This window comes from Pleuronectes platessa, chromosome 8 (assembly GCF_947347685.1).
Source record: "Pleuronectes platessa chromosome 8, fPlePla1.1, whole genome shotgun sequence".
NCBI lineage: Eukaryota > Metazoa > Chordata > Actinopteri > Pleuronectiformes > Pleuronectidae > Pleuronectes > Pleuronectes platessa.
Genome location: NC_070633.1, coordinates 9,697,679 through 9,710,282, shown reverse-complemented (window position 1 = coordinate 9,710,282; position 12,604 = coordinate 9,697,679). Strand labels below are relative to the sequence as shown.

Here is a 12,604-nt window from a genome sequence, read left to right as displayed (position 1 = left end):
TGTCACTTTCATTGTAATGCATGTGCACCTCCATGGTCACATGTAACCACTGTGCCCTAATTGCATCCCACAACACACAGGGCCATCCATCTAACACGACAGCAGCCCTATCCTTACATCACCACTCCTGCAGCCTCACAGCACCAGTGTATCAGCTCACATCACTACTATTATCACACGAGAGCTCACATCCCTTCATGCGCGCAGGTTCTCGCCGTGGCGCGCGTTTGTCTTCTCCTGGTGAGCGCGCTCACAAGGCTTTGGGCTCCTGCGTGTGCGCAGCTACAGCCGAGAGGGGTGATGCACGTGAAGAGCGACTCTTAAGTTGTTGTAGTCGGGGTATCGCTTCACGAAGAGGCGCAGCTCTCCGGTTGGACGCAGGGGCGCACGGGGGAGAAACTAAACACTCAGCGGAAGGATGCTGAGCCGAGCGGATCCAGGAGCTGCAGCCTCACCTCGTCAGCGCAACACCGCGGCTCCGTCCTCCTGTAACTTTTAACGCACTGAAGTTGATTCCAGCTCTCTGTCGCTCTCTGCTCGCCTCTGCCATGGCTGCTTCTTCGGCCCGCGGTGCGCTCTTTCTGTGCGCCTTCCTCCAGCTGTTCTCCCTGCCCGGCGGACAGGTGCCAAACTGCCAGGAGGTGCGCACCGTGTTCCAGTCCCTCCACCCGGGCTCCAAATGGGTCCCCGAAACCCCAGTGTCAGGTAATTTATCATTAAAACGTTCACCTTCTATCCATCTCCATGCTTTACGCACAGAACGCCTGGCAATCGCATCCTCTTCCTGTGATTCCCTCACCTCTGCAATTCCAGCTCTGACTCTAAACCCTCAAATCAAACTCCAGTGTTCCAGCTTCAGGGACATCACCATTGCAACACTTCTCGAGCTTTGTTTCTCTCTGGAAGGCTGCTGACCTCTCCATGTTTCAGTGCTGAGAGTCAACCCACACACACTCTGTATCCCTCGGGCTGAACATTTAACCAACCTGCTCTGAAAAATCCAGTGGTTACAATGAGTGTTTTCCTAAAATTTCAGGTTGAATTATAAAAAATTCCAGCTGACAGATTCTTTCTATTGTTCCATGCATGGAGCCTCAAGTGACCCAGCTTTGATTGGGTCACCTCAGGTATTTGTTATGTGGGGTTGAATCTTTCTTTTGGATTCACACACACACAAAATATTTTTTTCTTTATGAGTTGATTTATAGTCGTGTTGCAGGCTGGTCTCCTGGCAGCTTCTCCACAGCCACACTGTCACAGAGTATAGATTAACTGTGTGATATGAGTTGTGTCCACCCCTGATAACAGTTTTGTCAAAGATGCAATTATCCCAGCAGGATAATTATTGTTCCCTGGAGCTCAAATGTCACTGACTGTGTTTGAGATGAGGAGGAGACGTGTCAAAGTGAATTAAGATGAAATAATTATAATAAAGCGCTTATTGAGATACAGAGAGGACGCAGGATGTTGGTGCACTGATGGAGCCTGTTGCATGCTCTCTTTTCCAGTCTGTGAGGGGAGACCCTTCTCATCTGAATCACAGCCTGCTGTAAATGTTAATTGGGTGTTTTAGTGTCATGTCAGCACCCGGGGAAGTGCTTCAGGTGAACTGTTTTGTCTCCATTCTCTGTGCAGACAACATGCCAGGGGTGACAACTAAACACAACATGCTTCAAATCCCAACGCGGGGGAGATGTGCGTTGCACTTTGAAGCATGTTTTGGTCACGCTCCCACCGCCACATATTCATCTACCATCTGTGGGTGCAGGCAGCTCCAACCACTGAGCCCCACGTTCCTCCATGCATCCATCTTTAGTCACACACCCTCCACCTTAAGGCCATCTAGCTTTTTATCTGCCACGCAGCCCGGGGGGGGGGGGGGGGGGGGGGAGTCATCTTAACAGGAGAGAGATATATAACCTACCCCAGTCCTGTGCTCCGTCAATTAGGAGTCAGGCCGGACACTACACACACACACACACACACACACACACATGCACACACACACGCACAAACACCATTACTTACACTGCAAATCAATTCACCAGTGTGCCAGAGGACATTCATCTTGGCGAGTTAAGGGATAGTTTGGTCAACACACGCCCATGATGCCACTGGATGCTGAGTTGCAGAATATTATTGGGACTTATTATAGGAACTTGTTGTACATTAAGTTCATCGTGATAAAGCACTGGATTCAGACATGTATAGTCAATACAGTATGTCTGGATTACTCTGCAACACATCCTTTAATGCTATTGTCGTGTTTAGGCTCCTTCAGGCTGCCAGTAACAACTTAAATAGCATAATTTAAGATTTATCAGTTTGATTCATGATGTTAATTCCTAATTTTATTAAAATGATGCACAGACAACCACATCTCTAAATGGGTAAACACACAGTTTTTTTTGTGTGTTCTGTATTTGTGATTGGTGCTGACAGAACCTGTTAACACATCAGAATAGAGCAGGTCTATCAGGGTTTAAAACAGCTTTGTCCTTAAGGAGTCAGGGCGTCACAACTCTTTGGGATCTAACTGACCTTTAAAATAACTGTTTGTCAAAAGGAACATACCACTGTTCCTGCAGAAAAGCTAAAACATGAATTGTAAATTTTGTTAAATGAAAACTATGCTTAATGGGGATTTCTGTATTTTGTCACCTTCGTCGAACGTACACTCTCCATTTCTGTAAAAGAAGAGTTTTTATTTTACTTATTTATATTTCCACAAGTTGTTTCAATAAGATGAGAAGAATAGAGAACAGACAATCAAAGAATATATTTCTTATGTTCAGTTACTGTTAATGTTATTACACAATGAAACCACAAAACTAAGAAAAGTATGAGTCAATACCCATAATGGATTCATGTTAGAGGCCCATTCACACACAGGCTATGTTTATGTATATTCATTAGGAATTCCCATTTGTCCCATTGAGTCTCAAAGGAAAACATGTTCGTCATCAGATATGATTCATCAAGGATTGTAATTGTACCTGGAACAAGCAAAGGACACAGGCTCACAATGATCAAGAGCCCATATGAACATTGAAGTTATAAAGATCGTTTCCTAACCACCAGCCTTTTCAGCAGAATATTCTCTCTTTGTGTTTCTGCCCTTTTTCTGCAGCTCAACTAGCAAACACTCTCCTGGAAAACACAAAGAGGCAGTTTCTCTTAGAAAAGGCCGTATAAATTTAGAAAACTTCTAAAGCCTCATTTTAGCTTCAGATCAACTTTCAAATAGACTTTTTTTTGCACAGAACAAGGACTTTTTCGTTCTCCCAGCTTTAACACTGGAAGTGTATCACAAAGGAAGGATCTTTAAACGGCCAGTCTGAACAGGTGGAACGATTATTGTGAGACCGACTTAAAAAATGATGAATCTATCCTTTAAACCTCAGAGAGAGAAAAACACACTCCCTTCATGTGCGCGCTATTAGCACTTGGAGTAAAATAATACAGAAATTAAACAAATTAAACTGAACCCTCATGGTCCCGGAGAGATCTCAGGACCTCCCTTTATGAACCACTGCAGTAAAACAGAAATGGGATGCGTTTCAGGACTCGGAGCCAAACCAAAGCACAGTGAGCAGAGAGCAGATATTCCACTGATTTAACAGCAAAGTAAGGATTTGGATTTGCACGGGGAAAATATCCTTCAGTGAGGGGCTGTTGTGTGGCCTTGGCTGCATCAAGAAGTAATTTATAAAGTCAATTTGTGAAGTCTCATCACTATGGCACCAACATTCCTGTTACAATAATGTGTAAATCCAGTGAATAATGAAAATCTGTGGTTCCTTTGATGGAGTGGAGTGTCCTCTCATGTATAAAACCATTATGTATCATTTTCAGAGGTAAAATTAGAAGGAAACCTACTTAAAAAAAAAAAGTAAAGACTAGAGCAACGTTTGACAAATAATGTAATAATTTTTATGTCGCACAGCTATCAAGTGTCTGTTTTCCTCTTCTCAGTGTGTCATCGGAATTCTCTCGGTGCCCAGCATGGGGGTCCCAACCTCCACTGGCATAATGCAATATTGATTCATTTTCAGCGTGTGTCTAACACCGAACGTTACATCATCCACAAATAATCATATTTACTGCTTTCACTCCGCCTACAACGCATGATAATGTATTCATTTTTTGTCGGTTATTTTTCAGTGTCAGTCTACACATCCACATACGAGGGGAAAAGTAGATACTGCAAAGAAGATGTTTCATTATTTTCAAACGCTCGCGCAGGCACAAGCTATTTCTAAATAAATGATATTATATTTCTTTTCCACTGCAAAACACTGCTTCCTTAAAAATGATGGCACATATCAAGCTCTTCGGACACAATCCCATTATTCTATAGCTTTTTTTAAATATCCAGTGAGGACACCGTCTTGTCCACCATGATATTTTACAGTATTTAAACACTGTATACATTTTTTCCAAATGAATATCCTTAATGAGACAGAGTTACGGGCCAATGCTTGAACATTAGGTAGGATTTTCATGACTCCATATTTCTATCTGGAGCTGACTTTCTTTCATAAAGCATGAAATATGCAGTCAATCTTATATTTGGTATATTTTTGTGTGTGTGTTATTTCTTTTTTGGCCAGGCCTCATCCATAATATAATCCTTGTCATTAATTAATGCAGAAATAAGATGGAGGTTTTCAGTCTCAGTCTCGTCCTCTGTAATTATTCCGAACTTTGTGCTCGCACAGAATTTGGCATGTAAATGCGGAACAGAGGGCATGTAACACGAGTTCCTCATCCGGGCATACGGCAAATGAAAGATTGATGAAATTAAATTTAGAGGATGGCTAGCTGTGATTTGACTGGGGAAGTATCACTTTCACTGTGTGTGTGTGTGTGTGTGTGTGTGTGTGTGTGTGTGTGTGTGTGTAGCCTGTATTGATATGGAGTATTGTGTGGGGGAGGTAGCATATTCAGGGATATGTCCTCAGGACGGCAGGACAGACTTCTAATAATGCTGCATGTGGTGCCAGAGGGCAAACACACACACACTCACTCACACACACTCACACACACGCTCAAGTTTTTCTTTGCTTTCCTTCAGCATGATTCAAAAGAAGCGAGAGCAGAGAAACAACATCAGAGCGGCGATATGAGAAATCAAAACCCAACACAGCTGTAGGAGGTGTAGCACCACTCATGTCTTTGTAGTGGTTAGTGTGCTGCTGCTGCCGTGGGTGGTGGTAGTGTCTGAAGGTGAAACGGAGGCTGCGGTGTCAGTTCACACCACCGAGTCGTCATGTAGCGTGCAACGGGCAGAGCCGAGCACGGGCAGAGCCGAGCACTTACCCCGGGACATGAGTGTGAGAGCGTCTTCATCAGAGTCAGCAGTGGTTAGAGAGCGGAGGACGCGGTGGAGCTCTGACAGGAGCAGCTGACCTGACTCGTGATAGGAGCATCTGATTCACTCTAAATAGAAAAGCATACGGTGTAAGCTGCCACTTCATTTTCAAAAGAAAATACTCCACAGTTCTCCTACAGCTTCGTTCAGATATGCAATGAACTCCAGATTATCTCCTGAAATTACCCAGCGGGGCTGCATGTGGGAACGCAAAGGTTCCAGAGTTTTTCTGGACAGCCTCAAACTCCAGATAATGTCTGAGTGAGCATACCTGAGAGCACAGGAGATTCTCTGGAGGATTCAAAGTGAGCAAGTGGGCATGTGGATGGCGTTTCTAAGGCCATGTCCACACTACTGCGTTTTCAATTGAAAACAGCATTTTCCAACTAAAACGATCTCTGTCCACACAAGCATTTTGGCTTCATCTCAGCTTTATTCCCTGTCTATAATAACAAGCTTATAACGTGACCACTGAAGTACACTGTGCATGCACGTGCTGGTGTGAACAAGAAGGCATTCCATCCTGCTGGACACAGGAAATGTCGCAGATTGCTCTAATAACAGCTTGTCTCTGAAACATGTAAACAGTCGTATCATTGTAAAATGCAGAATCTAACCGCTGCGGTTAGCAAAGACAACAGGGTCAGTGCTGAATTAAATCACCAAGTCGTTTCTACACTGGTAGCTGAGGCTAAGGCGTTTTTTGGGCGGTTCTGCACGGCTGGGGGTCATGTGATAGGAGCCCGACGAATCAGCTAAGACTTTGTTGTGACCAAAAGATCCAATCAGGAAGTAGTTGTGAACGTCTACTTCATTGTTTCTAAACAACGTTCCGCCCATCCAGAAGAAAGTGCACCCCTGGAGTTTTCAAAATAAAACAAGGCCAGCAGCCTGTTTCCAAACTTCTCAGGTTTAGCGGCTCTAAAATGTTGGGGTAGTGTGGATGCTGGTCGTTCCCCTAGCAGAAAACAATGTAGTGTGGATAAAGCGAAACCGGCAATGGACTCAAAACTGAAAAAAACATAACAAAAAGAAGAGGAGCCATACAAGTCAAGTTAGATAGATAATGACATTTGAGATCTTTTTGTGATAATGGGTGAAGATGGGGTTGATGTGCTGTAGATATAAACATGTGAGCTCAGCAGTGGAATTCATACGTCACGTCCTGCCTCCTGTATGCTGCTCCACCCCCTCACCTGAGTGTTTCTTGATAACATCCTGGGGCTACTAATGTGTCTGACCCAGAGCATCTCCTGCTGCTTTCTTCATACGAGAAAAGCAGACGTCTGACCCTCAGTCCCGACCCCATCGCCCGGACATCTTCCGGACGTCATTTCTGAAAGCGGCTTGTGAGTGTGTTTTCCACTGTGAGCTGTGTAGTTTGATATTTCTTGGAAGGATGCTAAAAGGAAGGCTTTAGGGGATGTGGAGTTCTCTGCAGAAATTAGCTGCAGGGTCAGGTCGCCCAGGCTTGTTGTTCATCATGAAAACACTGAGCAACAAAGACCTGTTGTGTAAATGACACCAGACACAACCGATAGGTGGATCAGTTTGACCTGTGGCAACAGCTCATTTTGTCTAATTAAATGCCGAGTTGTGTTGTGTTTATTCAGCTTTTCCTTTTCTGAAAAATCCATCACCCCCTCTTTAATGAAGGGCTCCTGTGTTTAGTGAAAAAAAGACTCTTTCACATTCATGCTTCCAGCTTTCAAATTATTGCTTCATCAAACGATTTAAAGGAGAGCAGCATGCAGAGCACTAAAAATACTTAAAACAATTGTAATCCCCAGTAGCTAATGGTATTATTATTCCTTGGGTGGCTTGTAAATTGCACTATCGTCATTTCATTTATTGTCTCTGCAAAGTGACACTGGCTTCTTTTGCCCCGCAGAGGAAGCCATGCATTCCCACACGCTTCCACTTGACACTGGTAGCTGATGTATAATTTATGCTCATAATGAAGAGCTTTTAACATATTCTATATCTTAATACAACTTGTTTTTTCCCCCTCCATGGTCTCCAAAATTAAACTTGCATGGAGATATCCTTCTAATTGGTGCGGGGAAACTTGGAGATGCATACTGTGTTGGTGGCTGCCCCCCCCCCGGCGTGGTGTCCCTGAGCTTGTTAAAGATGTGAGGAGTGGGACTCCTCTTGTCGTACTTGTGTGCTCAGGACTGTTTGAGCCCCCTGCTCGAGATCTCACCCCTATGGCATTTAAACTGAAACTTTCTATCTGGAAAGAAGCGGCCGAAAGGAGAGTCAGATAAGGCGGCGACAAAGTGAAGGGCGATCAATGTGCTCTCTTTAAAAGCCACTCAAAGACCTTGACACACGTGGAGAACAGTGGCCGTGCTGCATGTTGAATTGTTCGGCTCACCATTTCAGTATTGACTGAAAACACGTATAACAATTTCAACGTGTCACCTTGAGCACAAGCTTGTGTGCTTGGGAAATTTACATGTAAATTGCTCTGAGCTCTCACCTTGTCTTTCTTCATTTGGTTTGAGGGAATTGGCCATCAGGACACAATCGACTAATTAACCGATAACAGACTGAGAGAACGCTGCTCTCTGAAGAGCCTGATGGCTATTTAGGCTCAAGGGAGGTGAGGTGAAACAAACTCGGAGCAAAACTGTGCACAGATGACAAGGAATACAAAAAAGTAAGGCGAGGAGAAAGAGAACTGAGCCAAAAGCACAAATAAAAAGAAAAGCAAGAAGCTTATTCCCAAGGGATCTGTCAGTCAGGAAGAAGGCTTTATTTAGACGACGTGATTTTATTATTTGTGAGGCTCAGCGGGGAATCGCTTCCACAGCTGAATCCCTCACTTATTCTCCACCGCGCTGGAACTTCTGTAATGAAACGCATTTATCATCTGCAAAACGACAAAAGTGCAGATGAAACTGTCTGTTTGTGCTGACGATAATTGCTAAATCCCTGCCTCGTCTCACCTGTGGCGCTATTGACAGCTTAATAATTTTTGCCCCCGCAGTCTGAAATTAACTTGATCTTATCTGTCAGGAGTCTTTTGTCGGTATTGATTTAAGATATTAAGCCTGTCAGTTTGCATGCAATAGGAGCCGTTTGACAGTTTTATTGCCTGTCTCACTCATTAGACTGTGCACCTTAAACCCTGATGGGAGTCAGGAGTGAGTGTTTGACTCCCCAGTACTTAATTATCAAGGCTGTCACTCCGTGGCGTCCCCTGCTACTTTAGCTTCCCTCCACGCTGCCTGTTGTCATTGTTCCGGCCCGAGCTCTGTTTCTGAAAATCCATTGTTTGAAGATCTCAAAGAGACAAAATCAAACCAACGGAGATTTTCATTTGGAGATAAAACCCTCCACAAAAGCCTTTCTTCTGTCTTTTGACACACTTGTGAAAAAAAGTTTTCTAATATAAATTCATACACATAAATACGTATGAAAGTGTGTATACATACAATTCGGGCCCTCCCTGCAAATGAATCCGTCCGCTTCTGCATCCTACGCAGCCCGAGCAGCTGAAGCTGGCAGACTCCCCTGACATTTGTTTACCTCGCCATCAATCAGGCCCTTGTCACCGATGCCTCTCAGGCAGCAGAATCCTGCAGACAACTCCTCGACACACACGTTACAACTGCAGCCTCCACTGAAGCTTTCAACAGACTCATGGGAGAGAGAGACTGAGAGGGGGAATCAAAGAGGAGGGGAGTTTTCACCGGAGCTCCTCTTTGTGTTTAAACATCAGGTGTTTGTGGCCTATTTGTGTCTGTGCATCACTTTTAAGCAGGGACGTGGGAATAAAGTGGAAATTTGTAGCGTGTGTATAGGAAGTTCTGTCTCCACTGGACATTTCTTTTCCTCCAAGGAAATTCTTTCATAGAAATGTGTGTTAACTCTTTTGTAAAGGCATCATAGCTCGAAAACCCACGTTAGTTTTAACTACGGTATAATCTGCTTTTCAAACTTTGTGGACCTGAGGTCATACATCCTGCAGTGTATCTGTGACAATGTGATAGTAGAGGCATGTTCAGGTATTAAAAACAAGAAAAGCTCTTTTTAAAAGATGTCCTTCAGTCCGTCACCACTCAGAATTGCAGCTCATTCATCGTCGCCGCTGCACCAGCTGAGGTTCCGTCTCTATCCTTGATCAGACTGAATTCTAAGCGCACAGACTTCATCTCCCTGCTCACCGGGATTGTTTTTCAAATTAAATGAATTTCTCCAGGGCGTTTGTTTTTTGATCCGGTTTGTGCACGGCCACGTCGCCCCAATGAAGCATCCTTGTCACCCTAAGCTTTTCTCGCGCTGGCGTACAACTGCACCTTTCAGAAGAGCTCTGGGAATCCAATTATTTCTCATCTGTGTAAACAACCCTTAGTGTCTGTGGCCAGGTGCAGAAATGTTGTTTCATTGCCTTCAATCTCACTTGTTGCTTTTATTTTTTCCTCATGCCGTGTAGTGAATGCAAGAACCTGGGTTTGTTTGTGCACCGCTCCCAGCTCCCATCTCTGTGGCTACAAAAATACTCCTTTTGATCCTCGGTGTGAAAAAACGCATCCTTGAGTGGTGGGGAACCGTCTGTTGACCAAACTGATCTCTGAGGAGAGCTTCACGGCCGTGGTGTTTTGCTCAAATATATCATCAAAATGACTCTTTTTTTTTTTTCTTTAAAGCAGCAATTTATTTTTGACTTGAAGCCTGCTAAATAACACAGCTGCTAGATTATATTCCGATTCTCATTAAGGATAGAAGATAGTGTTTCCTGCATGCAGAGGATGCTGCTGCATCTCGTTGTGTGTGTGAGAAGGAAGAACGTTTCTTCTCTGTTTTAAAAAGAGAGAAACAACAACAGCTCTCCAGCTCCTTCATTAAGACTCCTGTCCTGTCTGTGTTGATTTCCTGCCAGGTTCGGATCTGCAGGTTTGCCAAACAAAAGGCCCGACCTGCTGTTCCAAGAAGATGGAGGAGCGGTATCAGGTAGCCGCACGCAGCAACATGGAGTCTGGTCTGCAGGTGGTCAGCGCTCAACTCAAACGCCTCATCATCCAGAACGCTGCCATTTTCCAAGGTAAGCAGTGAGTACAGTTTGTCCAAACCTGTCGCAAAAAACCAAGAGCGTTTTTAAACTGGCACACTGAAGAACCAGCATCATAATTACAATTTGAACCTGATAATTGACGCCCTCAAATCAACACAGTCTGTTTCCATTTTGTTGGCTTCGCATCCCTGTGAACGTCAGCAGCTCACTCCTCCAGGCAGTGAGTCACATGTAAAAAAGAGCAGGAGCATAATGCACGCAGACAGGGATGAGACGTTCAGCTGCTGTTCCACTAAATGCTAGAATGGCAGAGACGTGTGGTTTAAGTGACTTTAGATGTAGCGTGGTTGTTGGTGCCAGACATGTTGCTCCAGAAAAGTGACAGCCCCCTGAGATATTGGCGCGCTGCAGTCGGTGATGTCTGTTATTCACCGAGTGCGAAACGCCAGTCAGCGGTGGTTGGTGGAAGCCGCTCACAGATGAGAGGTCAGAGGAGGCTCACTGGTTGGACTGGTTCAATCGAGCAGACGTATTTGAAATAACAGGTGAGTGATGTGGGGGGAAAAAGTACAAATTGTCAACCCTGCGCATGCGCCGGTTCAGCTGCTGTCAGCTGAGAACAAGAAGATGGCGCTATAGGAGGCAGGTGATTGCAGAGAGTGAATGAGTGATCAGGGAAGTGACACTTGAAGGTGGTGGAAGGGGAAAGTAAGACCTTACGGGGAGCTATGTGTCTAATCACCGGATTTTAGCTTGAGAGAACAAGCTGTTCTGGAGGCAAAATGAAATCACACCTTGTAGGCTACCAAGGTGTTCAAACTATATCAGCAAATCAGTGTGGAACAATAGTCATTTCAGTATAATTAGTAATATGACTTTTTCTCAAGTGTTAGAGAATCTTCAATTAAGCAACAACAGCAGACCATTAATATGGACTAAGACTAATCCTGGCTAAATGAGTAGTTTGACACTAATACGTTCATAGCTTGCAGCAAGTTCAAGTTGAACTAAGCTAAGCTAACTAGCTTAACGTATGGACATGACAGTGTTTCTAGTATCACAGAGAAAACAGTCATAGAAGCACAGATAAAGACGAGTAGAGAAAGTCAATGACACTGACGTTGACTGTTTCTACTCGTCTTCACTTGTGCCCCCATGACTCTGTTTGTGATGTTAATCATGTCTTACCTACTGGACAGCAGAAGGATTGGTTGAAAAGTTTAGGCGATGGTTAAAAGTTAACTCCCCGACGACACATGGGTACACAACTTTTCTTTCGCAGTGCCGCCGTATTAGCAACAGTTGTTGTGAAATATCCATTTCACAGTTAATGTTGATCTTTTGTTATCACCCCACGCAGGCCTTTTCAGAACCATGCAGCCGCTCTGTTCGCCGTCTCGGGGTTTCCTCTTGAAGCCAGATGTGTGGACTTGCTGGGCCAACTTTTTTTGAGAAGGCACACTCATGGGTTGTGAAACGCAGCACCATCCTGACATGCTAATTAAAACTTGAGGTTTAATGGGGACCATGGGGTTTGACTTGGTTGTTTCACACTAACTATGTTAGAGACGGCCGCTGTGGTTAGCCTGCACTTTCCTAGAAGGGCTTCGATACTAATTGCGTTAGCATAGGACTTGAGAGAACTCCCCAAACAGCCCCCGGACTGAAACCCTTTTAACATCCTGGTCTTATCTGTTTCCATCTACTTCATTTTCATCCTCTCACTCGCTTCTCCTCTGTTCCTCTCCATCTCTATCTCTCTCAGAGCCTGTCATCCTCTCTCTACATGGCTGTTTCGCTCAGTCTACTTGACTTTTCTTCCTCCTTCTGTCTTCCTCCCTCCGTCTGTCTCTTCCTCTCGTGTTCATGCTACTATTGGGAATTGAGTGCATGCCTTGTTTGCAATCTTCTCTGCGGCTCTCTTTCTCTCTTCTTCAGCACTCACTTCTACCAGAGATCAAAGGGCTTCCCCTTTCCAGTCGTCTATCTCCCATCTCTGAGTGCTCCCTCTATCCCTGCTTCTCCTCTCCTTCCAGCTCCACCTGCCCCGCTCTGCTTTCCCAAGCCTCAGACTACACCAGAGGTTTTCACCCTTTTGAAGTCAACTTCTCCAAACAATAGAAAATGCAATCGCTGTTTCAATCTTTGTCTTTTAAGCAGTGAGATGACAGGCAGCTTTAACATCAGGCTTTCCTCAAGATCAATGC

The 12,604-nt window shown here is 44.5% G+C and overlaps 1 protein-coding gene across 1 annotated transcript in view; it reads left to right on the top strand.

Moving 5' to 3' along the window:
• Positions 1 to 548: 548 nt before the first annotated feature.
• Positions 549 to 12,604, top strand: part of gpc3 (glypican 3) — a 112,070-nt gene continuing 100,014 nt past the window's right edge. Inside the window, exons 1-2 of the mRNA XM_053429034.1 lie at positions 549 to 705; positions 10,266 to 10,427. Coding sequence (XP_053285009.1) covers positions 549 to 705; positions 10,266 to 10,427 — 319 coding nt within the window. The remainder of the gene's footprint in view (positions 706 to 10,265; positions 10,428 to 12,604) is intronic.